At 41.9% G+C, this 24,348-nt stretch overlaps 2 protein-coding genes and 1 long non-coding RNA gene across 4 annotated transcripts; 1 reads left to right on the top strand and 2 right to left on the bottom strand.

The window, feature by feature from the left end:
* LOC8080904 (peptidoglycan DL-endopeptidase CwlO) lies at positions 86 to 3,257 on the bottom strand. Of its 2 annotated transcripts, XM_021464810.1 has the most exons (3): positions 2,524 to 3,257; positions 1,214 to 1,827; positions 86 to 1,165 (listed from the first exon to the last, which is right to left on the bottom strand). In XM_021464810.1, exons 1-3 carry the CDS (start codon positions 2,725 to 2,727, stop codon positions 448 to 450), a joined length of 1,536 nt encoding a protein of 511 aa, XP_021320485.1. In that variant the 5' UTR covers positions 2,728 to 3,257; the 3' UTR covers positions 86 to 447. The 2 variants fall into 2 exon arrangements, with proteins under 2 accessions (XP_021320485.1, XP_002443947.1); XM_002443902.2 differs by having other exon boundaries at positions 86 to 1,827; positions 2,524 to 3,254.
* On the bottom strand, positions 4,839 to 15,538 carry LOC110436961 (mitochondrial import inner membrane translocase subunit TIM14-1-like). The gene is made up of 4 exons (XM_021464811.1): positions 15,402 to 15,538; positions 15,168 to 15,255; positions 14,387 to 14,565; positions 4,839 to 5,297 (listed from the first exon to the last, which is right to left on the bottom strand). Exons 2-4 carry the CDS (start codon positions 15,168 to 15,170, stop codon positions 5,141 to 5,143), a joined length of 339 nt encoding a protein of 112 aa, XP_021320486.1. The 5' UTR covers positions 15,171 to 15,255; positions 15,402 to 15,538; the 3' UTR covers positions 4,839 to 5,140.
* On the top strand, positions 16,860 to 18,966 carry LOC110437144. Its single transcript, XR_002455277.1, has 2 exons — positions 16,860 to 17,110; positions 18,599 to 18,966. It is a non-coding gene; the product is annotated as an uncharacterized LOC110437144 (long non-coding RNA).

The following is a 24,348-nucleotide window of genomic DNA, read 5'->3' as shown; positions in this document are numbered from 1 at the left end:
ATTATACCAGTATCTCTGCATTTGTAGTTTTTGAGGTACCATGTTGCTCTGTGTGGGTGTGAGGCTGGCTCATGGACTCACTCACTATACTTGCTTGCAGGACTCACTGTTGCATTTCACATTACTGTAGTGTTCAGCATGAGTTTACAATGTTGAGAAGAGAAGAGAAAATAGAACACTGTTGCAAAAAATTGTGAACAGCTAAATTCAAAATTGCTTTATAGAATAAAACAAATCATAGTATTGTAGAAATGAAGTCATCTGCTGCTATAACCTAAAGTCGACGCCTTTATCTTCTCAGCTACTACCCGCCTTCATTTTCCGTATGCAATGAAATTCTGCCTTCATTCTGTCCATTGTGTCTGAGCATACCAAAGAATTGCTCTTCTTATCCATTATCCAACAATCCAAGAGGTTCTCTTTTCAACCTTTTGTAAGTCTGAAAACTTACTTTGAGACAGATGTGCCATCCGGTGTCCTTTGTTTAGCGAATGCACCACCAACATTAGCAACTGCAATATCGGCCATCTTCTTGTTTTTGGACTTAGACCTTTTCCTTTTCTGCTTGCTGTTTTGCTGCTTTGCCTCATCGCTGTTTACTGCTATCTTAATGTTAGGCTTCACACCAGCAGCACCGGTCATCCCTTCCACTGCCTTTTTGGATTCAGTATGGCTGGCACCAATTGAGTTATCTTTGGAGATCTTCTCCAAGGTACCCTGAGCGTTGTTCTTCTTGGTTTTGTGTTCCTTCTCCAGCAGTCTATTATATCGGACCCTATCACTGTCCTGATCTAGGGAGTTCTCAGACTGTCCAATGCCATCCATTTTGTTCCTCCGAGGAGATCCAGATTTTTTTGAATGACTTTCTCCATAAATATCATCAAAATCTATATCGTCATCAAAATCATTTAAGTTTCCTTGTATGCCATCATCTTCCATACTAGTTGTGGACTTCACCGGCTTTTCTTCCAAAGATCTCTGTATTGTGCGCTTACTTTCTGCTACTGTGGTATTGGCAGATCTCTTTTCTTCAGGTTTGGCAATTCCTACTGCTGTGGAATTGGCAGATCTCTTTTCTTCAGGTTTGGCATTTCCTACTGCTGTGGAATTGGCAGATCTCTTTTCTTCAGGTTTGGCATTTCCTACTGCTGTGGAATTGGCAGATCTCTTTTCTTCAGGTTTGGCATTTCCTACTGCTGTGGAATTGGCAGATCTCTTTTCATCAGATTTGATGGGAAGAGCCACACTGCTTGAGTTCGTAGCCTTTGTTACTAGCACGGCGTTTGGTGTTGTGCTTGTATTGTTCATCTGCATAGGAGTGCTCTTGCTATTCACCTCAGCTCTTTCTGGTTTCTTGAAATCTTGGAACCTGGTCTTGATCTCTTCGAGTTCGGCCTCCTTCCGTTGCAGGATTTCCATCAGAGCTGCCATCTGGTCAGCGTTTGAACCTGTGGCTTTCTCTTCCATTTGTCTGATGCGGCTGTTTTTCTCCGAGAGAGCTGCTTCCAACTCTTTTTGAGTGTTGGTAGCAATTTTGGTCTTCTCTTCCATGTGTTTGATGTGTCTGTCTTTCTCCGTGAGAGTTGCCTCCAGTTGTTTTCTAGCCTTCTTGAGATTTGTGGCTGCCTCTTCCATTTGATTGATGCGGTTATCTTTTTCTGCGAGAGCTGCTTCCAGATCTTTTTGAGTCTTCTTAAGATTTGCAACTGTGGTTTCCAGTCCCTTGAGTTTGGTTTTCTGGTCTATCTTCTGAGTTCTAAGTGAAGATGTTGTTGCTTTCATTTCTTCCACCTTCCTCTTCATCTCTTTGTTAATTGCCTTCTCTTTCTGAGAATAATGAAGCAGCAATATTCAGTTAGTTAATTTTCTTGAATTTTTCGCATATTCCATATCTGCTACAGAGAAAGGTTGTGTAGCGCATGTAACAGGGTGGCTACGAAATCCAAGTTCTTTGCCTGTTAGCTACAGATGTCATACTATATAAAATGCCTACAAACAAGCATAATATAGCTTCACTACAGGGTAAAAATAAGAGATTCTTTGGTTTTGGAACTACATTCACAAGTAATAACTCCAAAAACCTAGTTAAAGCTGGAAAAATGGCCAGTTTTTTCTTTTCCCTTTTTTTTTTTGCTACAAATGAGATGTTCTCTCTCTCTCATTATTTTTCTTTTTGATATATTCAAAATTTTGAGATCAAACTGACTATCTAGTTGTCGTCCTTTTATAAAACCCTTTAGAGGTAAGCAAATCCTGAAGTACTAATTCTTAACATTATGTCAGTGTTGTACAAATACATTGAATTGTGTCACTTTGTGGTACCAACATGCAGACAATAACAACTAATAGCAGCTTCTGATCTGCTACACTCTTTTTTTTCTTTTCTTTTTTTTTAAGATGCTATGCGCTCTTCTGGAAATCTGGTTTTCTGCTTTGTTTCTTGAAACAAACTAGACTGAGGAAAATGACACTTGCAGGCAACTGGAAGTAGAAGGGGTGGGTGATCCATGACCATGACCATACCTGGAGAAGGATCCGAACGGAGACAAGCTGCCGGTCACGTTCCTGGAGACGCCCAGCAAAGACGCGCTGCTCCCTCACCTTCTGCAGGACAACGATGCTCAGCACGCCGGCTGCAAGGGCCACCAGCAGCAGGAAAACGTAGGGGAGCTTCCTGCCGGCATTGGCCATTGCATAGCCCTTTGATCTGTACTTGCTCCCATCCATCTCTCCTACCTCTGTGAAGGGTGCACTTACTCTTGTTAACTGTATGATACTCCTTCAATTCCTCTGCTTGCTGCTTGCAGGATCTTGGCCTTGTTTGCTGCAGAAATGTGAATGAGCTGGGGGTGGAGCTAGAGCTTCTTTCTTGGCTTTCTTGGGTTTGGGACTGGCAGGGCTTTGCAGAGCTGCTTCTTGTGCTTGGAGGTCACTGGTAAGGAGAGGCTACAGCTGAGCCTTTGAGGTGACTCTCCATGCTATTCATATGCCAATGCACATGATCTTGAAATAGTAGCCTATTTTGTTTTTAAAATGTTGAGCCACGGAATCAATCTATCAATTTAACCAACAAGATGACAATGTGGCATTGACTTGCACTTGCAGACTTACTGCAAAAGAGGATTTTTGACTGCAGGTGAGAAGTGGCTGCTCAGTACTGACTACCGACAACTGCACTTGTAAATATGTTCTGATGAACCGGGAACCGTTCGATTATGCATCAGACGGTCCAGTGGTGGTTGAAGGTTGCGGACCGACAGTTCTGACGGTTTTATATTAAGCAAATCACAGAATTTCTGAAAGTCAACATAGGTTGTAAGCCGGCAATTAATGAGATGAGATTCTTCTATGCTTCTTCCCGGATCTCCAGGCAGAGATGACCTCAGGATGAGTAATCTATTCGTTGGAGCAGCAGCACGGTTAGTGCTCCCCCATGCAGGATCCAGTATCCTAGACCTGATGAGGGCTACATCAAAGGACGTGTGAAAATGCTAAACTGAAGTCCAAATGGGATTGCCAAGAGAAGACAGTACACTTGGTGGTACTAGTTCCAACTTACAGCCATGTGATAGTGGTGGTGAAGAAAAAAAGAAAGAGGTTACTTGTATCGAGAAACTGATGACGCCATGACTAGAAGAAGAAGGACCTGTTGGTTTTACTTTTACAGACTACTAGATTACAGAGCAGCAGCTTGATGAAGAAAGTATCCATGCCAAAAAAGAAAGAAAGAATGGTGATTATTTGTGACTTGTTAACTGTGAACACAACCAAACAATGGATGGAGGTTGCCGACGGCAGGTGAGCGTTGATGGGCTTCACGTCGATACCGCCATCCTCGACTAATAAGACCTGAAAACCTGATGGCGTGCCATCAACAGATCAACATTCCTTCCTTGCAGTTGCAGCCACGATGAACCAGCTAGCTTATACTGTCGGCAGGAACTGCTGCCTTATTCTCGAAAAGGAAAGGGACGTGAGGTCTAAGTACAGTTAGCAAGGTGGCCTGGACACGTGGATATTATCATTTGTTACCAAATAGGAGTATTAATAATTATGCATACATAGTACTAAACTAACCTAAGCCAACGATTAACCTATTCATAGCACACCAACCTGCGTGACTCATCACAAAAACCCCATTTAAAATTACAAGATATTTTTTGCTTTTCTACATACATTACTTCTACTATGTATCTAGACATAGTGTATACGGAACAGTCAAAGAGTCTTATAGTTTAGAATGAAGGTTAGATCCGTTGCCTACTAATTATAAGTCATTCCAAGAATTTTGGAGAGTCGAAGCATCTAAAGTTTGACTAAATTTATATGATAAAATAATAACACTTATGATACCAACTCAGTATCATTAGGTCATTCATTAATTATATTTTTATAGTAATATCTTTTTGATGTCATGAATTTTTGCAAATTTTTGTACCTTTTTGACATCATGAACTTTTGTAATTTTTTTGTATAATTTTGTTCAAACTTGAGATGCTTCTCTTCAAGATTCTATAATAACTTATAACTTGGGATGGAGAGAGTACAACACAAAGAACCTCCATCCCCATGGATGCAGTAGAACCAGTGCAAGTAACAAGAACTCCATCTCTGAATTGGGTTCAGGAGCTCACTGTTGTGGTACCCAGAAAGGTAACTCATCGGCCGAATTATAAATAAAAGGCAGTTCATGATAATTTTTCTTGGTGAATCTCGGGATTCCATCCAATTTGTACTACAAAATTGCAATCAAAGGCAAAAACAAGCATAAGAGCATCCACGACACGAAGAACACCATAACCCAAAAAAAAAAGGAAAAGGAAGGACAGGAGACTCAATTAGCAGCAATGTCCAAAGAAAATAAATCAGCCCACGACATGAGGCTGTTAGTTCTGAAAGAAGCGTGTAGTGATGTTCTCAAAATACAAGTGACAAAGGACACTTTACCATGTACAGCAGTTACATCATTGATTCAGGCTTGAACCGAGCTTTATTAAGCAGTGAATAGCCTACTCCAAAAAGGTCCACTACGTTTTTGTCCACAAATTTTTGTAGCAGAAAGATTTCTGTCTATCTTCTAAAACGCGAGTCTGGAGGTACAAAATTGTCCTTTCAGTGGAAGGACATGTCCATTTTCCAATCAAAAGGCCGATCCACCTCCTTTTGTTTTCCCTGTCAATATATCCTTCGCCTCGTTAATCTTTGAAGCAAGGTAATGACTTCCACCCGCATCTGGATGATTGGCCACCATCACCCTCTTGTGTGCTTCTTTGACCTTCTCTGCATTGGCAGTTTCCCTGAAGCCATCAACGTAAACAGAGGGCCGCTGAATCAAGACAGAACATAACGCAACCCGAATTATAAGGTACAAACGAAAATTGAATCGCAAAGAAGTGACACTCATACAGATGCAAGAATTGATCAGACGGGCACATATGTAAACTCCATTCATTTGGAAGAGTTAATGCAATGCAACATTCAGTTCAGTATGTTCACATCAAGTACAGCTGATATGACATTCCAAACCTTTCATATTTGAGCAAAAGGAGGGAGTATTTTTTGGGGGTAAAGTGGAAAAAACAAGCAAAACAATTGTTGCAAGGTGAGCCTGAATTTTCAAGGGGATATTTTAACTGGGCTACATTTAATTAGTTTGGGAATCAAAACTCTTGAAATAATACCAATATAGTTGCTCTGAAGCTATGTATATTCAACATTGCATGCTCACGGCTGATGACAAAATGGGCAGCTCTACAGACATTGCCCAATTGTGGATGTTTAAACTTCATATGCAAAGGACCTCTAGTGACAAACTAACCCACATCTAGCCATCTAGAAGGGGCCACGGAGGTGATACATGAACACTGCAATACCGTATATCCCATCTCACTATCTCAATGTACCTGTAAGGTCATAACTCATAAGATAGCTATGCACGACATCATGTGATTTGGTCTCTAAAATGTGGGGCAGCATCTTTGTCACATATATGCTATTAGCCTTTATATTTAAGGACAAGAGTAAGGCAAGCTTAACCCTAGATGTTCTCATCCCACATACCACTGCTGTGCTGCTTATCTTATCTAACCCTGCGAGTTTGTTCCTCCTGTCACTTTGACCTCTACTCTTGCTCCTCCCCTTGTACATTAGTTCTTAATGCTTTAGTTGCTAATCAAGCCCTCTACTACATTACATATCCTGAATGGTAGAATCTTGACTCTCAACCCGTAACTGTACAAAGCTAGGTGTTGCATTCGTTATTATAAAAACTTCCCATTAGGATTACTTGTTGGATATTATGGGCCTAGACCATTAATTTAATAATATCTATTAAACTCTATGGTCCTTACGTGTGCAGTAATTTGTTTTGTACCGTATGGGAATTTAACCGAGAGACGGCATGGTGTGGCATGGCGAGGCAGGCAGGCAGCGAGCGGACGGGCGGGCGGGAGAGGCCTTTAATCTTGTAACTCCTACCTTCATAATCATGATTGAGAGGAGTTTCTGGTAACTCCCGTAACTCCTGCCTTCATGGTTTTCATTGAGAGGAGTTTCTGGTAACTCCCGTAACTCCTGGCTTCATGGTTTTGATTGAGAGGAGTTTCTGGTAACTCCCGTAACTCCTGTCTTCATGGTTTTCATTGAGAGGAGTTTCTGGTAACTCCCGTAACTTCTGGCTTCATGGTTTTGATTGAGAGGAGTTTCTGGTAACTCCCGTAACTCCTGCCTTCATGGTTTTGATTGAGAGGAGTTTCTGGTAACCTGTCTGTTTCTGTCTCCTCCACCGCAAAGAGTCGCGATCTTTCTGTTCCGCGCCTGGCCTTCCTCCTTCCGCTTGCCTATAAAAGGACCCGCACTCTCTCGGTTCTTAAGTGAAGCAAAAACCACATCCTGTTGCGCGAGTCCTTTCCGTTCCATCTCCGGCGAGCACCAGAGATGGAAGAGTAGGCCTCCGGAACGCGTCTCCGTCGTGCGCTTCATCTGCTCGGGTGAGGACGGGCGGTTACGTTTTTGGGGAGTGTCGTTGGCGACACGACTACTCGCTGGTGATTCTGCGGCGACTACACGGCAACCTTTTCTGCACTGCATCGAGCGGGACGACTACAACGACAAAGCACCACCATGACTTTTCCCGGTGCGAGCGGTTCTGCCGCAGGGTATAATCTCCTTCATCCTATTATTAATTTCACTGTTAATATCATGATGTTCCTGGATAGCATTTTGCTATTATCCTACATGTTTTGCTTGGATGATCATGTGAATAATATTTTACTGGTACCATATATTTCTGTACTCATCTTTGTTTCGGTTATTGAGGATACCTTGCGCACAGCTATGATGATTCACATAAATAAAATGATATTAGTTGTATGTTTTGTCTTCTTAATTTGCTTCTGCAAATTGATAGTCATCCTTTTTATATTTGTCATGAATTGTTTTTCTCAAATAATTCATGTCGTAATTATCCCTTTTATTGCGTCTTTTTTATGGATTAAAATAAATATGAAAATGCCTTATATTCCAACAATCCAAAAACGTAATTTCAGGTCATTTTCATCTGTTGGCTTTGCGGGCATGCTAAAGCCTACGCCATTTGAGGGCACTCACTACAAGAGGTGGCGTGAGAAAGCCCTTCTGTGGTTGTCAGCCATACGTTGTGGTCATGTGCTCCAGGAGCTGCCTGCCGGTGTGAGATCCGAGCAGGATGAGGAGGCCTGGGGACATGCTGAGACTATGTGCAAGGCTGCACTGTTGAGCATCATCCATGATTCGCTGGTTGATGCCTACATACCACTCCCGTCGGGCAGAGCTGTGTGGGAGGCTCTTGAGGCCCGGTACGGTCTTTTTGACGCTGGTTCTGAGCTGTATATCATGGAGCAGTTCCATGACTACAAGATGGTTGATAACCGTTCTGTAGTCAAACAGGCTCATGAGGTACAGGGATTGGTGAAAGAATTAGAGCTGTACGGATGTCCTCTCCCTGACAGGTTTGTGGCAGGCTGCATTATTGCTAAGCTGCCACATTCCTGGACTGATTTTGCTACTACCTTGAAGCACAAGAGGCAGCAGTTTAGTATTGCTGAACTTGTTGGTTGGCAGTCTTGATGTCGAGGACAAGGCTAGAGCAAAGGATGTCAAGGGGAAGGGAAAGAGCGGGAACGGTGAGGCGACTACTAGTGCACACGTGGTGCAAAAGTTTCGTCCTAAACCACAGAGGAAGAAGCCCCAGCAGGAGCTTAAGCAGAAATCCACTACTTCCTTCAAGAAAGGTAACAACAAGAAGATGGGATTTGACAAGGCGAAGATGACTTGCTTCACCTGGGGGAACAATGGGCACTTCTCCAGAGAGTGTCCTGAGGCTAAATGGAAGCCCCCACCAAAGGTGAAGACAGCTAACACCATTGAGACTGATGCAGGTGCTTCTGGGTATGGCAATTTATCTGCATTTTCAGTTTGTTCCTCACCAGATTGGTGGGTTGATACAGGTGCAAATATACATGTGTGTGCTGATAAGTCCTTGTTTTCCTGTTACCAGGTCGGGAGGAGTGGAGCCTTGCTGATGGGGAATGGTGCGCGTGCTGGTGTTCATGGTGTTGGTACGGTGGATCTGAAGCTTACTTCAGGGAAGACCGTGCAACTCAAGAACGTGCATCATGTCCCCTCCATAAGGAAAAATCTGATTAGTGGCTCTTTGTTGTGTCGTGATGGCTTTAAACTTGTGTTTGAGTCTAATAAATGTGTAATGTCAAAGTATGGAACCTTTGTTGGAAAAGGCTATGAAAGCGGAGGCTTGTTCCGCTTGTCGCTAGTTGACACTTTACCTCTTGCTGTGAACAATGTGGTTAATAACGTTAATGTTGAGATGAATGTTTGGCATTCTCGATTATGTCATATTAATTTTGGCTGCATGTCTCGCTTAGCTAATTTAAATTTAATTCCTAAATTTGATGTTGCCAAAAATTCAAAGTGCCATACATGCGTTGAGGCAAAACAACCTCGCAAGCCTCACAAGGCTGCTGTGGCGAGAGAGTTGGCACCACTTGAACTCATCCATTCCGATATTTGTGAAATGAACGGAATTTTAACAAAAGGTGGTAAGAGATATTTCATAACGTTCATAGATGATTGCACTCGACACTGTTATGTGTACCTAATTAAAACAAAAGATGAGGCGTTGCAATATTTTAAAACCTTTAAAGCTGAGGTTGAGAATCAACTTGAGAAGAAAATCAAACGGTTGAGGTCCGATCGCGGGGGAGAATATTTCTCTACTGAAATTTCTGAGTTCTGCGCGGTCCACGGTATAATCCATGAGAGGACACCTCCATATTCACCTCAATCCAATGGGATTGCTGAGAGAAAGAACCGCACTCTAACTGATTTGGTGAATGCCATGTTGGAGACTGCTGGTTTATCTAAGGAATGGTGGGGTGAGGCAATTCTAACTGCGAATCATGTCCTAAATAGAGTGCCCACGAAGAACAAAGAAATTACTCCATTTGAGGAATGGGAGAAAAAGAGATTAAATATTTCTTATCTTCGCGTTTGGGGTTGTTTGGCCAAAGTGAACGTGCCAATAAACAAAAAGCGAAAGCTTGGACCGAAAACTGTAGATTGTGTTTTCCTCGGCTATGCCATTCATAGTGTGGGCTATCGGTTTTTAATAATAAACTCTAATGCTCCTGATATGGCTGTTGGGACGGTCATGGAGTCTAGAGATGCCACGTTCTTTGAGAATGAATTTCCTATGAAAATAGGAGCACCTAGCGTGTCTAGTCATGACTCTGTTCCTGAATCTCATGATTCAAATATACACGCTGATGACAACACCCATTAGCTTGAGCAAAATTCTGAGGAGGCTGATAATACTGTCACTCGAAGAAGTAAGAGGCAAAGAGTTGCTAAATCCTTTGGAGAAGACTTTATTATATACCTCGTGGATGACACTCCCACAACCATTTCTGAGACATATTCCTCTTCTGATTCTGATATGTGGAAAGAGGCAGTGCAAAGTGAGATGGATTCTATTATGTCCAATGGGACGTGGGAAGTGGTTGACCGTCCATTTGGTTGCAAGCCTGTGGGCTGCAAATGGGTGTTTAAAAAGAAGCTGAGGCCTGATGGTACAATTGAGAAGTACAAGGCAAGGCTTGTTGCTAAGGGCTATACCCAGAAGGAAGGTGAAGATTATTTTGACACTTACTCACCTGTTGCCCGACTGACGACCATTCGTGTGTTGCTATCCCTGGCTGCCTCACATGGTTTTCTCATTCATTAGATGGATGTTAAGACAGCTTTCTTAAATGGAGAGCTTGAGGAAGAGATCTACATGGATCAGCCCGATGGGTTCATTGCAAATGGTCAGGAGGGTAAGGTTTGTAAGTTATTGAAGTCCTTGTACGGCCTAAAGCAAGCCCCAAAGCAGTGGCATGAGAAGTTTGACAAAACTTTAACATCAGCCGGCTTTGCTGTGAATGAAGCTGATAAATGTGTATACTATCGGTTTGGTGGTGGTGATGGTGTGATACTGTGCTTATATGTGGATGATATATTAATATTTGGCAACAATTTAAATGTGATCAAAGAAGTAAAAGATTTTTTGTCAAACAATTTTGAGATGAAAGACTTGGGTGAGGCTGATGTCATTCTTAACATTAAGCTTTCACGGGAGGAAGGAAATGGTGGGGTAACTCTTATGCAGTCCCACTATGTGGAAAAGGTCTTGAACCGATTTGGGTACAGTGAGTGTACGCCTGCTCCTACCCCGTATGATCCAAGCGTTCATTTGAGAAAGAATCGCAGAATTGCAAGAGACCAATTGAGATATTCACAGATAATTGGCTCTCTCATGTACCTAGCTAGCGCAACCAGGCCTGATATCTCATTTGCTGTGAGCAAATTAAGCCAGTTTGTGTCAAATCCGGGAGATAGTCACTGGAACGCTCTTGAAAGAGTGTTGCGCTACTTGAAAGGGACAATGAGTTATGGTATTTACTTTTCTGGGTACCCAAGGGTACTAGAGGGTTATTGTGATGCTAATTGGATTTCTGATGCGGATCAGCTTTATGCCACGAGTGGATATGTGTTCCTATTTGGAGGTGGTGCTGTTTCTTGGAAGTCTTGCAAGCAGACTATCTTAACGAAGTCTACAATGGAAGCAGAACTGACCGCATTGGATACTGCTAGCGCTGAGGCTGAGTGGCTTCGAGATCTCCTGATGGACTTGCCGATTGTTGAGAAACCAATCCCGGCAATTTCTATGAACTGTGATAACCAAACTGTGATTACAAAGGTAAACAGTTCTAAGGATAACATGAAGTCCACAAAGCATGTGAAATGGCGTTTGAAGACTGTCAGAAAATTGAGAAACTCCGGAGTAATTAGCTTGGACTATGTCCATACATCAAACAATCTGGCAGATCAATTCACTAAGGGTCTGTCACGAAATGTGATAGAAGGCGCGTCGAGGGAGTTGGGTTTGAGACCCACGTAGAGCCAGCAACAGTAGTAACCTGTCCTATGTGATTGGAGATCCCATGAATTAGGATGGTGAAACAAGTTGTTGACTGACTGAGGGAGAGACCCCTTAGACTATAACTCAGCTCGTTGGAGATGCACCGTCTCTCCAGTACTGTAAGGCAGGTTGATTAAGTTCTTAATGTGATCCGAGCGGCTTTGTATAGCGTGTATGTTGTCCTACAGAACATCCTATAAGGAACACACCTATATGAGCTCGATTGCTAGTCACAATCTATGAGATGTGGGTATTCTCTAGATGCTCATGAAAAGGTCCCGAAGTGTGACTTATATGCTTCAAACAGAGGGAAGGCACTTGGCAGCATAGTATCAGTTAAGAGGCTTTGCGAAACTCATCTCACACAAAACTGTCAATTCAAGGTTCTGTCCATTGTTCAGTTGTGGCTGAGTGTAGCTAGTCTTCTAGATGGATGTTCAACTTAACAGTCTCCATCGAAACACTGGTATATAAAAGGAATGTGGTATTTGAGAACTTCAAATTGTGTACCCTAGAGTTTGGTGGGGATTGTTGGATATTATGGGCCTAGACCATTAATTTAATAATATCTATTAAACTCTATGGTCCTTATGTGTGCAGTAATTTGTTTTGTACCGTATGGGAATTTAACCGAGAGACGGCATGGTGTGGCATGGCGAGGCAGGCAGCGAGCGAGCGGACGGGCGGGAGAGGCCTTTAATCTTGTAACTCCTACCTTCATGATCATGATTGAGAGGAGTTTCTGGTAACTCCCGTAACTCCTGCCTTCATGGTTTTCATTGAGAGGAGTTTCTGGTAACTCCCGTAACTCCTGGCTTCATAGTTTTGATTGAGAGGAGTTTCTGGTAACTCCCGTAACTCCTGCCTTCATGGTTTTCATTGAGAGGAGTTTCTGGTAACTCCCGTAACTCCTGGCTTCATGGTTTTGATTGAGAGGAGTTTCTGGTAACTCCCGTAACTCCTGCCTTCATGGTTTTGATTGAGAGGAGTTTCTGGTAACTCCCTCCACCGCAAAGAGTCGCGACCTTTCTGGTTCCGCGCCTGGCCTTCCTCCTTCCGCTTGCCTATATAAAAGGACCCGCACTCTCTCGGTTCTTAAGTGAAGCAAAAACCACATCCTGTTGCGCAAGTCCTTTCCGTTCCATCTCCGGCGAGCACCAGAGATGGAAGAGTAGGCCTCCGGAACGCGTCTCCGTCGTGCGCTTCATCTGCTCGGGTGAGGACGGGCGATTACGTTTTTGGGGAGTGTCGTTGGCGACGCGACTACTCGCTAGTGATTCTGCGGCGACTACACGGCAACCTTTTCTGCACTGCATCGAGCGGGACGACTACAACGACAAAGCACCACCATGACTTTTCCCGGTGCGAGCGGTTCTGCCGCAGGGTATAATCTCCTTCATCCTATTATTAATTTCACTGTTAATATCATGATGTTCCTGGGTAGCATTTTGCTATTATCCTACATGTTTTGCTTGGATGATCATGTGAATAATATTTTACTGGTACCATATATTTCTGTACTCATCTTTGTTTCGGTTATTGAGGATACCTTGCGCACAGCTATGATGATTCACATAAATAAAATGATATTAGTTGTATGTTCTGTCTTCTTAATTTGCTTCTGCAAATTGATAGTCATCCTTTTTATATTTGTCATGAATTGTTTTTCTCAAATAATTCATGTCGTAATTATCCCTTTTATTGCGTCTTTTTTACGGATTAAAATAAATATGAAAATGCCTTATATTCCAACATTACTCCTTACTTGGAAAAGTAAAGTTCGCTATGCTTTTTTGCAATTTATACAGTTGGAAATTAACGAGGCACCCTAATAAAACAATAAAATAGATTTAAGATAAGGATGTGTACTGTGGTTTACTGTGTACCATGGACTGTTTCATTTTTTTTGTTTAATTATGTTAATTCTGTGAAGTGGTTCTCTAAAATGAATTAGGGGGTTGGGAACTGAAAAGGCAGCTTCCCCTGATTCACTCCACGCATAATCACTGTATGCATAGAGTTTATCCTAGAGAATCATAGAGAAACATTTTCAGATCACTTAGAATCAGCTTCCACAGAATCTGGAGCAAGAGGAGCTCTACCAAAAGGCCCCTAGAATGTTAACAACTTGATTAGCTTGTCATTTCCCCTCTTTTACTTATTTTTCTTTTATTTTTGGTTTTTTTCCAATTTCAGACACCTGAAACCAGAATGCCCTTAGGCCTATTGACCTATGCAGTTACAAGAGTTGAACTGAGGGCAGATAATCTGAAGCAATTCCGCATGCGCTGCCTGACACCCGTCATTGCCAAGTCCTCAAGCACCGTCCACCCCAACCCTGACTGGGCCAGATGCATCGACCTCCTGCGTTCCTAAGGCTCCAACTCCGCTAGCGTCGGCGGCTCCGACTCTGTGTGCTGGTGGCCACGACTCTCTGCGCACTAGGCCAGCCAGTGACCCATGTGGCCAACCAACCAGTGGCCAGTGCACGAACTAGCCAGCTCCTAGTGGCACGTTAACGGCCTGCCCAACCAAATACATGTACATAGCTAGGCTGGTCATTTCAAAGGCCTGTTAGTTAGAAATAAGGAAAGACACAGAAAATGAATAAAAAGTGAATATTGGCAGTGTCATCAAAGAGCTAATGATCTATGTGGCAGTTTTGTGAAACCCATCTCCAAAGTGGCAAATCTGCGAAGCCACTTCTTAAAAGTGTCAAACAGCCACTCACCCCACTGCCATTTCTAGACCCAAATGATTATCCACAGCCAGATTAACATAAACTTAAACTGTGCTAGAGACCAGGTTATTGATATGAAAGAGAAACACAAAAACAGATTGACTGTGGTACAGGTATTATGTAATGTGCACCTGACACCAAGGATTAAAGCAGCTTCCCTTCGTGTCATCGTAGGTTGAAAGCCACCTTCATAGAATTTGCGCATCCTTGGAACTACAGGCCGTGCCTTATAAGCATTCCAAGCTTGGATGCTATATCTACCGGCAAGAGCAGCTGCTGCAACTGCAAGTCCTGCTATAAGCGGCGTAGCCTGCAGAAATTGCATATGAGTAAATAGCAATAGCAACAACTTTGCTAGCTTATGCATCCAAATTTTTACCTATTTCCTTTTTTTTTGGAGGGGAGTGGGGAATATCATTGTATTCACGCATCTAAATGAAATGACAACAGAACCACTGATCGCCAAATAATCATACTAGACAAATGAATAGGTAGGCATCTATCAATAGGATGCAATGAAACGGCAACAGGAAACAGCTTGTAGATTACACAGAAACTGAACATGGGATCAGATTAATATTACAGCGCTCTTAAGTGATGTTAAATATGGCAAAGAGAGCATGCGTTCTTTTCAATTTGGACTTATTTTCTCTAGCTACAATTACAGTCAATATACCGCAGCATCATTTCATTTCATCTTACAAAGGACAGAAAGATAAGCAGGGATGAAAATTCATGTGGTTTAGCAGCCCAATAATACCATATAAAAATCAGAAAGCTACTAAAAGCAGGTAGGGACGCAATACTTTGAAGCAACGGCGCGGTGGTAAACTGGTATAAACGACAATACACGACACTTGTGCCCCAAAACGCTATCTAATTGAGAAAGGAGAAGAAGCTCGAGAGGCTAACCATGGGCAGGGGAGAAGCAGCGAGTGTGTGGAAGTAGTTCACTGGATCCTTTCGCCCACGCGGAGAGGAAGGGAATCGCCCACTGGATCTGCAAGGTGGGGTGGTTAAGCCGGGGTGAGCCGAGGAGGCGGCATCTGGATTCTGGAGTAGAAGAAGAAGAAGAGGTGGTCGTGGAGCGCGGCCAGGAGGCGGGACTTGAGTAGCCTGGAGGGGAAAGGGGGGGAAGGAACTCACCGCGGCTCGCCGGCGGCAAGTTGTGGTGGGGGACCGGGTGCTCATGCCGGTCGGCGGTCGCCGCTACGCAGCGGGGTTACAGGCGAGAGAACTGAACTGCTACCAATTCATCAACACCACATAGCAGGCCCAATAGGCCCAACAGCTGCAGTGGCGATGTTGGGTCGCGCTTGTACAATTCCAAATTATAAAACGTTTTTTTGGGCTTTATAGATACATAATTTTTATTTTTATATATGTATATACACTTAGGTATATACTATATTTAGATATATGGTAAAATTCCTTAAACATATACAATAAAAAATTGTATCTGAAAATGTCAAAACATAATTGGGAATGAATGGAGTAATTGTTTCTACCAAAAATATACTCTTACAAAAATGAACCAATAGAGGTCGCGAGATCTATGATTTTTTTAGTTAAAATTTTTTTTATTTAAAATAATTTATTTAAAACCTAAATATTAGTTCTAAGTTCTCATATATGTTTTAAGAAGATAATTTTCATGTACATTTTTTAGGTGATCGCTTAAATCAGGCACATCCGTAAAAAGCATCATAGAAAATGAGAAAATTACCATGAGACCCCTAAAAAATCTGACTTCCTTTCATAGCTCTTTTTTATTTGAATTTACCTATGAGTCCCGAAAACTAAATTCCTATATAGCCTTTCTATTAGTTCCCGTCACTTTTTTACCATTGGGTAAGAAATGAGGGGGTAAAACTTGAGATGTTCTGACTTTTCAAGAAATTTAGAATGATTTATAATTTGGATAAGAAATTTAGAATGAAGTTTCTAAGTTCCCGTCACTTTTTATATTTGGAATAAAAATTAAGCCGTAGGTGCACACAAGTCCATGAAGTTTCTACATCTTCCAAAGATTTACCTAGCATGGATTTGTATGCAAGTTCAGTTTCCTGTTCGTGCTTTAGTAGCCTACGGCTAGCAGGGCACATGAAAAGATGAAATGCTAGATACGTAACCCTGAAAAATCCATCTCGAAACATGCTCATTCGCTTGTGTGAAAAGCCATGTGTCAAAGTATTGTTCGCTAATTTGTTGTGAAAGCAGATTCAGCAGATAAGTTCAAACGAATAGGGTAGTAGAGTAGGCAGGAGTACATTTTAGTAGAGAGGTCAGGAAAAAAACGTTTCCTTGACAAGCTGCTGAAAGCACGGTAAAAAAAGGTTGCATAAACAGTGACCATGCGCACTCGTTGAGAACGTGATGACCTCTCAGGATAGCACCGATTTGCTGTGTGTCACACTCACGCGTAGGAGTACCTTTGAGGCTTTGACCGTACCGCTGACAGTTGTTCCGTGGCTGCCAAGCCTGCACACCTTCCTGGATCCCTCCTCGATCTCTTGCATGGCCGCATCACTCTCTTGCTCCTGCCTAGCAGTAGGATACAAATAGCTCACCAGCATCAGGCGTCCCAGCATCAGAACTAACAAAGCAAGGGCGCAGCAGCTAGCTGCAGCAGGCTAGCAGCAATGGTGTACGAGGCAGCTGCCGCCGTTGCTGAGAGGAGCCAAAGCCAGCTGCGCAGCCGAGAAGACGAGCGCGGCGGAAGAAGCCGGCAGCGACAGCGGCTGGAGGAGGAGAAGGAGAAGGTGGTGATGAGGTGCGGCGTTCTCGGGATCCTCAGGAGGGTCCTCCCGCTCCCCAAGGCATCACCGTCGTTGGAGAAGAAGAAGAAATGAATGGTACTTGTACACTTGATGCATGGTTCCATTCCGTCCGTCATAATTTGTAACTTGTTAAAGTACTTACTCCATATAGAGTGAATATTATGATGTTAATCTTGGTGTTGCGAGCAGTGTGTTGTAGGTAGCTAGCTAGTGGGTTTTGTGATCCAAGTTTGTGGAGGCTCTAATTGATGAATGTCCCGACAACAGTAACATCGTTGAGGCTTGTACATTTTTACTTTTGATGGCTCAGGTCTTGTTTAGTTTCAAAAAAATTTTAGTTGTGGGTATTATAGTATTTTTATTTTTATTTGGCAATTAATGTCCAATCATAGACTTACAGGCAAACTATGCAATTAGTTTTTATTTTTATCTATATTTAATGCTCTATGCATGTGCCGCAATATTTGATGTGACGGGAAATCTTGAATTTTTTTTTGTTTTTGGGGTAAACTAAACAACCGGATGGTTTTGCTTTTTATATGTTGAAAATAGCAATCACTACCACAGTGGCAATTTTGAGAACAAATTAAAAACACCTTCCTACTACTCAAAAGAGAAAAACCAAAGACTTAACTACAAGTGGTATGTGCAAATACTAAACTAAATCTATATAAACAGCCCCACACCACTACAAATATAAGAATATTGTAACATACTCTTATAACAAATTTATCAGTGTGTTCTAAAGAAATTTTATAGTTTCACAAAGTATGTTCTGCAGACATGGATTGTAACACTAAAATCTTGTTGTTGTTAATGTGTTACTAATGACAATAATAATAACACAAAATTAGTGTTGCAAGTAAAATGATACAAATGTGGTATTATGTTGTAATACGTTAATGGAACTTTTAAAATGTGTGATAAATAATATATACCCCGTAGTAGCATATATAGAATAATGTTATTATTAAAGTGTTCATGTGGACCTAGGACATCGCACTATATGTGTCGTCCTAGCTAATAGGCAATCACATCTATCATGGTCCTCACATGACACTAGCACAGGAAGAGGTAGAATTGAAAAGGCCATTTAGATGTTGAAGCCCACTTTCAAATTGTTGGCTAAGCTCAAGAAATTGTGGATGGAGCAAGATCATGAGAGGAACAAGTACCATGGGAAAGAAAACCCAAAAAATAAAAAAAAAAACTACGCAAGATTAAGTGGGAGAATAGTAGAATTACTTTGTTGGTGTTGTGTGAATCCACTACTTTCCTCGAATCTAATCTAAAATAATAACGGTGATCTATAATTTCATATTTTTGGTTGATAATACTGCTTCTTTTGGGTTTTGGGAAAAGAATAAGCCAGCTTTTGTTTTTATCTCAGTTGCAACCCATCTCCAACATTTATCATCGGCAACTTTGCCTTGAATTTCAAATGAAATATTGTTCAACAAGGCTTTTTTTTATCCACCAATCAACCTTTTGCGGGTTCACCCCCTCCCCCCCCCCCCCCAAGTAGCTTAACAAGTACTAACTAAAACAGCTTCAAAGATGCAGTTGTTTTCATAGGAGTGCTCAGGATGAAGGAGTCTTCATAGAATGACGACGAAGGAGAGTGCGCAAAGTCGAAGACAAATAATCAAGTTCAGGATATGGCAAAGATGAAAGCCAAATCACAACAATTAAAGTCAAAAGAATCAAGCCTACAAATAAGACCCCATCAGCCAAAGACTCTTCTCATCGAGCGAAGTCGATGGGTTGTCGCTGAAGTGTAATTGTGGCTATAAAATGACCATTTAACCACTTTTAGAAATAAAAGTTGGTCTTGATTGCTCTAGAGAGGTTAGAAGGGGAATTGTATAGAGAGTCGTGACATGTACCTTTTTGTGAACAAGAAATGAATATACAAAAGAGTTAATTCCTCATTGTGTTGCATTGTTGAAAGTGGCTAAAGCACCTCCGGCAGCGGTGATTAGTCGAGCCCGCTCGCTCGCTGCAGCGAGAGGCTTGAGTGTGTCAGCAGTCAAGCTCGGAACCCTAGAACGGACAGTGTATCAATAAATTGGTTCCAACTAACTTCTGAAAGAGCATTTACAACCCCTTTTATAGGACACGGATCCCGACCGAGACCCGTTACAAAAATACCCCGTGACGGTGGCAGGATATTCTAGCATATTCCGCCACCGCAGTCTACAACCTACAGGGCTACTTGAGTAATTTCGAACTGAGCCCTGGTCCTGTCGTAGCTCAAACCTTCGTCGAGGCCCGTAGATCCTCCGTCGTACGGCCGCCGAGGGATCTCCGTCCGCCTCATGAGGGTTCTTCGGCTCACCCTTGGTCGGGGTCAGCACGTCCTTCGTCACGCCAGGGCCGGAGGATGGGCCCTTCTCCCTGAGTTCCTCCGCTCCAGGTTGGTCCCTGCACACATGTCTCACCAAACCGATCTGCATCAGTGTTAAATTTTTTCGGACCTTCGTTCCTTATTGCCCGAAGGTTGAGGGCACGAAGGTTTGGTCGTCGCAGTCGAGTTACGCCCTTTCTCTCTGACATAGCTAGGGGGTGCAGGCATGGTTGAGTTCCCAACATGCATGCTTGAGGATAGTTTACCAACACAATCAGTCTAACTTGGTTTATTAAGAAAATTGTGATAGATATTGACAAACATGAAGAATTGATGTTCTGAAATGTCTAAAAAGGTCTGTATTTAACTGTGATTGAGCAGAACTGATGTTCTAAAATGTCTAAAAAGGTAAATCAAATAAGAATATTGTGAAAATTATCCAATAGTCTGTATTTAACTGTGATTGAGCAGAACTGATGTTCTAAAATGTCTAAAAAGGTCAAAAGAAGAGGTAGTTCAGTACGCCTAAGCAAAATATTTGAGGAGATTTAAAAATGCCTTCACAAAAAGAATGAGGTGAGTGGAAACTGCCTCCAGTTTGTTTATTAGGTGATATCCAAAATAACTTGAACCATCATATAGACCATTACATATAGTAGCATATGAATTAACAGAGAATTCTAGACTAAATAAACAACCATGTATGCTCTCTAACTCCACGATCATGCATGTATTATACCTCTGGAACCAGGTGATTAGGGTTGCCACAAAACATTAAAACGCAATGCCAGAAGAACAATCCACCCCACACCACATCATGTCATGTCATTGCGGGTCAGCCCGTGCACGTCACACTTAGCCACATATGTGCACTGGCACATTTTTCTTCTCTCCAAACTTCATAACAGAAAGCTACCTTTAAATTAAGTTAAACTTTAGTCAAAATCCAAATGTAAAACACTTAAATACACCTAGCATTTAATATGAGTCTTAATGTTTTATTTTAATCAAATTATAATGGACCAAGTCCAAATAAAATATAATAGAAACACCACTTTCACACAAGAATCAGAACGAGTTGACCTTGGGAATATCTCCTCGTGGAACAAATCCCTTCCAAACGGAATATTAGAATTCAAGAAAGCCATTTCTTAAAAAAAAAAGGCATTACTACTGAAAGGTGCACAGTTTACATGTAATTTGCAAAACAATTTTTTTGAGTCTAGTTAGACCATGGTTGGACAATAATTGTTATATACAAACGAAAGTAAACTTTTCGCAGGAGAACTAAACAAGGCCTCACTGAAGTTGTCCTCCAAGGCCTTGTTTACTTCCTCCCCAAAACCCAAAATTTTTTAAAATTCTCCGTCACATCGAATCTTTAGAGGCATATATGGAGTATTAAATATAGACAAAATTAACAATTAATTGTACAGTTTGTCTGTAATTTATTTGTGAAATGAATCTTTTAAGCCTACTAGGTAGTATATGATTGAACAATATTTATTAAATACAAATCAAAATACTACAGTGTTTTAAAAAAAAATTGTTGAGGAACTAAACACGGCCCAAGCATTTGTTCCACTTCCACCAGCTGCTCTCGGCGGTACACGTCACGGCGTCAGCTGTCAAGAAGCCACTACTCTTTCAAGCACACGCTACTCTGCTCGTTTGAAACGTGTGCTTTGACCACTGGTTGGAGGCATGCAGGATTCAACGGTTCCTTGGCCGCCAAGCCCGCACATCCATCTTCTTCTTCCCTGGATCCTCATGCCTGCATCAACTCTGCCCTGCCCTACAAATAGGCCACCAGCCAGGCTCATCAGTCATCACCATCTGTTGGAGTTGGAGGCAGGCAAGCAACGTAACTGAGAGCATATATACCAAGAGGTAACTTCACACACGGTTCTTCTTGGACTGAGCGGCAGCTAGCTGCAGCAATGGGGTACGAAGCGGCTGCGGCCGTCGCTGCAAGAGGCCAGCTGCTGCGCGGGGAAGAGAAAGGCGGCGCGATGAGAAGCCGCCATGGCCAGCTAGTGACGGAGAAGAAGGCGGCGAAGAGGTGCGGCGCTCTCTGGATGATCAGGAGAGTCCTCCCGCTCTCCCACTCAGGGTCGGGGAAGAAATAGAGGAGCAGGAGGTGCTATGGTTGTTGCACCGTGATTCTCTTCTCTGTAGATGCTCATGTCATGTGAATGTGATGATAGGATCGAGTGGAGAGGGTTTAATTCCTTTTGTTTACTTGGTTTTTCTCTGATGATGAAGCAAATACTGTATATACGATTGGCGTTTATTCGACTCTGATGCTCGATGAAATGAAATGTTCTGAAAGTAATTGTAATTTACTCAAGAGGCCAGTGTCTTGGTATCTACATATGTTCATTTTAAAGACACGTCCATTCAAATGAACAACATCAGTGAGCAGCTACAACTAATCTGCATTTCTACATCGCCATAACCATATGAACAGGACGTACTAACATATATAGTGGATGATCTAGCGACTCTGCATCGTTTTATTTGTTGAGTAGCAGGCTAGCAGCAGATCGATCTCCTTTACCTATATAAGCTCATGCTCATCAACAGGACTACGGTGCACACCTTACAGGCTTACAGCTGATCAAGCAATTGGAGGCAAATCACAGAACATAATATTTTAGTTTTATCCCAAGTCAAACTATCTTAAGGCCTGTTTGGTACAGCTCACAACAGCTTCATGAGCTGTTGTGAGCTGTTTTTTTTTGCCAAACACTTATTTCCAAAATAGCTTCATGGGTGAAGCTGTTTTTCTCCTCCTCTCACAAAGATATAAGTTGGATGAAGCTGAAAAAAGTAGCTTATTGCAGCTCTCTCCCTCATTTCTCTCTCTCAACTATGCATGAAGTAGTTGGTGAAACTATTTTGCCAAACACTTTTCCCAAAACAGCTCAACTTCATCTAGAAAGTCACTCATGAAGCTATTTTCTAAAAAAATAGCTTTACTAGTGAAGTTGAGCTGTGCCAAACAAACCCTTAAATTTCATCAATTTTTACAGAGAGATTGTCAAATCTGACACCAAATAGGTATACTAGGAAAATATGTTCCATGGTAAATATGTTTATACTTATTCGGTAATATAAATTTTGGTATTTTCTTATGTAAACTTGGTAAAATGCTAAGATAGTATTATTTAGGATAAAACCAGAATGCCAGTTTTTTTGGATGGATAGATGGATGCATGTACTGTACTCTTAAAGAACTTTAGGCCGACAAATCAGTTATCTATGTAATTCGGTTACATATATTCCTCCACAACTTTAGCCCAGAAAATAAGTTATCAGTGTAGTTCAGTTACATATACATACTCTCCAGAACTTCAGGCCGGCAAATCAGCTGTCAGTGTTATTCAGTTTTATATTCTTCAAAACCTTAGGCTCCTAGCTAGCTAACTACTGAAAGCAATGTGCCTTTGTGTTGGTCCCTCCTCCATTTGTGTGTGGCACAATGCACAAAGTGGCAAGCAGTATATTCCCTGCCCACGGAAGAAGGAAAAGCCGAAAGGGTAAGGGAGAGGTGACATATATGGATGCATATCGACAGTGGCTGCTGCATTCATCGTTGGCTCCCTTTTCTTCAGCCAAATTATTGCCTTTTGGGAGAAAAGTATTGCCCTGCGTGGCTCTGCAGGAAAGCATGCATGCATGCACTGTTTGAGATTTCTGTGCAATCTCAAGTGAACTTGCATGATCTTCATTTGCAGAGAAGAGGGGATTTGGTTTTAGACTTCCACCTGATCGATCCAAATACACTTTTTGTTTTTAGAAAAAAAAAAAGAAGTTTATTCCGGTCTAACTGTAAAAATGTAATCAATTCTTAATGCAGTTGCAGCCTCATCCCCTCGTGCTCGAGTGGAATTTAGTTTAAGCTTCACTCCTATCCACCCATCACATATAGATTGATCTGTCTACATCGAAATAAACAAGATCTTGGTAGGATGAAGTGCACGCGCGATAGTATTCATAGTTCTTATTATTCTTACCACTCCATTACCAAAACATAGCCCGGTTGATTTTGATTCACGATGGTAATAAACAAATGTTGTCACTCTTAATTCTTGAACAGTCAAAAGTCTCACTAGGGGGTGAACGTGCGCTCATGCACGAAATGACTTCTCCGTAATAAGGATCGTTCTCAACTCAACTAACAAAGCCAGAACTTTTGCAAAGGATAAAGTATTATATATGCACATCCACGGCACTGATGAAGCTATATCCAAAACCTGCGTGTCCCTCTTGAATTCTCTGATGCCTCTTGACTCAGGATCAAATGCACTGTGGCATGACCACGTGTCGTGTTGTTTCTGGATAATTAGAACAATTAGTTCTCACAGTATAATGATTTTCAGTGACGTGGCTCAACAGGAAGAGTCACCGGTATGTATGAATATGAGTGACGCGTGTGGACAATATGGGTCACTTTAAATACTAGTGACGCGTTTTGTTGGGACGAGTCACTAATATCTCTCATTATCAGTAACGCGTCTACATAAAACGCGTCACTTTTATTACCAGTGACACGTTTTGTTAGGAAGAGTCACTAATACAGCCATATATCAGTGACGCGCTGAGTTAAAACGCGTCACTTCTATTACTAGTGACGCTTTTTCTTGAGAAGAGTCACTGATACCGTCTCATTAGTGACGCGTCTTGTTCGTGGGACATGGGCAAAAATTTAGCAGTGACGCGCTTCGTTCAACTACGTCACTAATATACTTATTAGTGACGCGTTGCAGTTTTGAGTCACTATTGAGGTGTCTCCTTTGTGCTGTTTTGGCATAGTGTTTAGTTTAGTGCTAAACGTAGTATTTATCCAAGTAAGAATTCAAATATGATATTATCATCTTTGCTAGCCTTTAAAATTAGGAATAGAATATTTTATATGCCAAATAATCTAAAACAAATTATCAGTTTCATACTATCACTCGTA

The sequence above is a fragment of the Sorghum bicolor genome, chromosome 7, assembly GCF_000003195.3.
Source record: "Sorghum bicolor cultivar BTx623 chromosome 7, Sorghum_bicolor_NCBIv3, whole genome shotgun sequence".
Lineage (NCBI taxonomy): Eukaryota > Viridiplantae > Streptophyta > Magnoliopsida > Poales > Poaceae > Sorghum > Sorghum bicolor.
Note: the sequence above shows the minus strand (reverse complement) of the source record. Positions and strands in the feature narration are given on the sequence as shown.

Coding starts and splice junctions, on each gene's coding strand:
- LOC8080904 (XM_002443902.2), bottom strand. CDS start 2,727: ATGGATGGGAGCAAGTACAGATCAAAGGGCTATGCAATGGCCAATGCC. Junction 1,828..2,523: donor CCGTTCGGATCCTTCTCCAG/GTATGGTCATGG, acceptor CATTATTCTCAG/AAAGAGAAGGCAATTAACAA.
- LOC110436961 (XM_021464811.1), bottom strand. Junction 5,298..14,386: donor GCTTTAATCCTTGGTGTCAG/GTGCACATTACA, acceptor TGATGGCTTCAG/GGAAACTGCCAATGCAGAGA.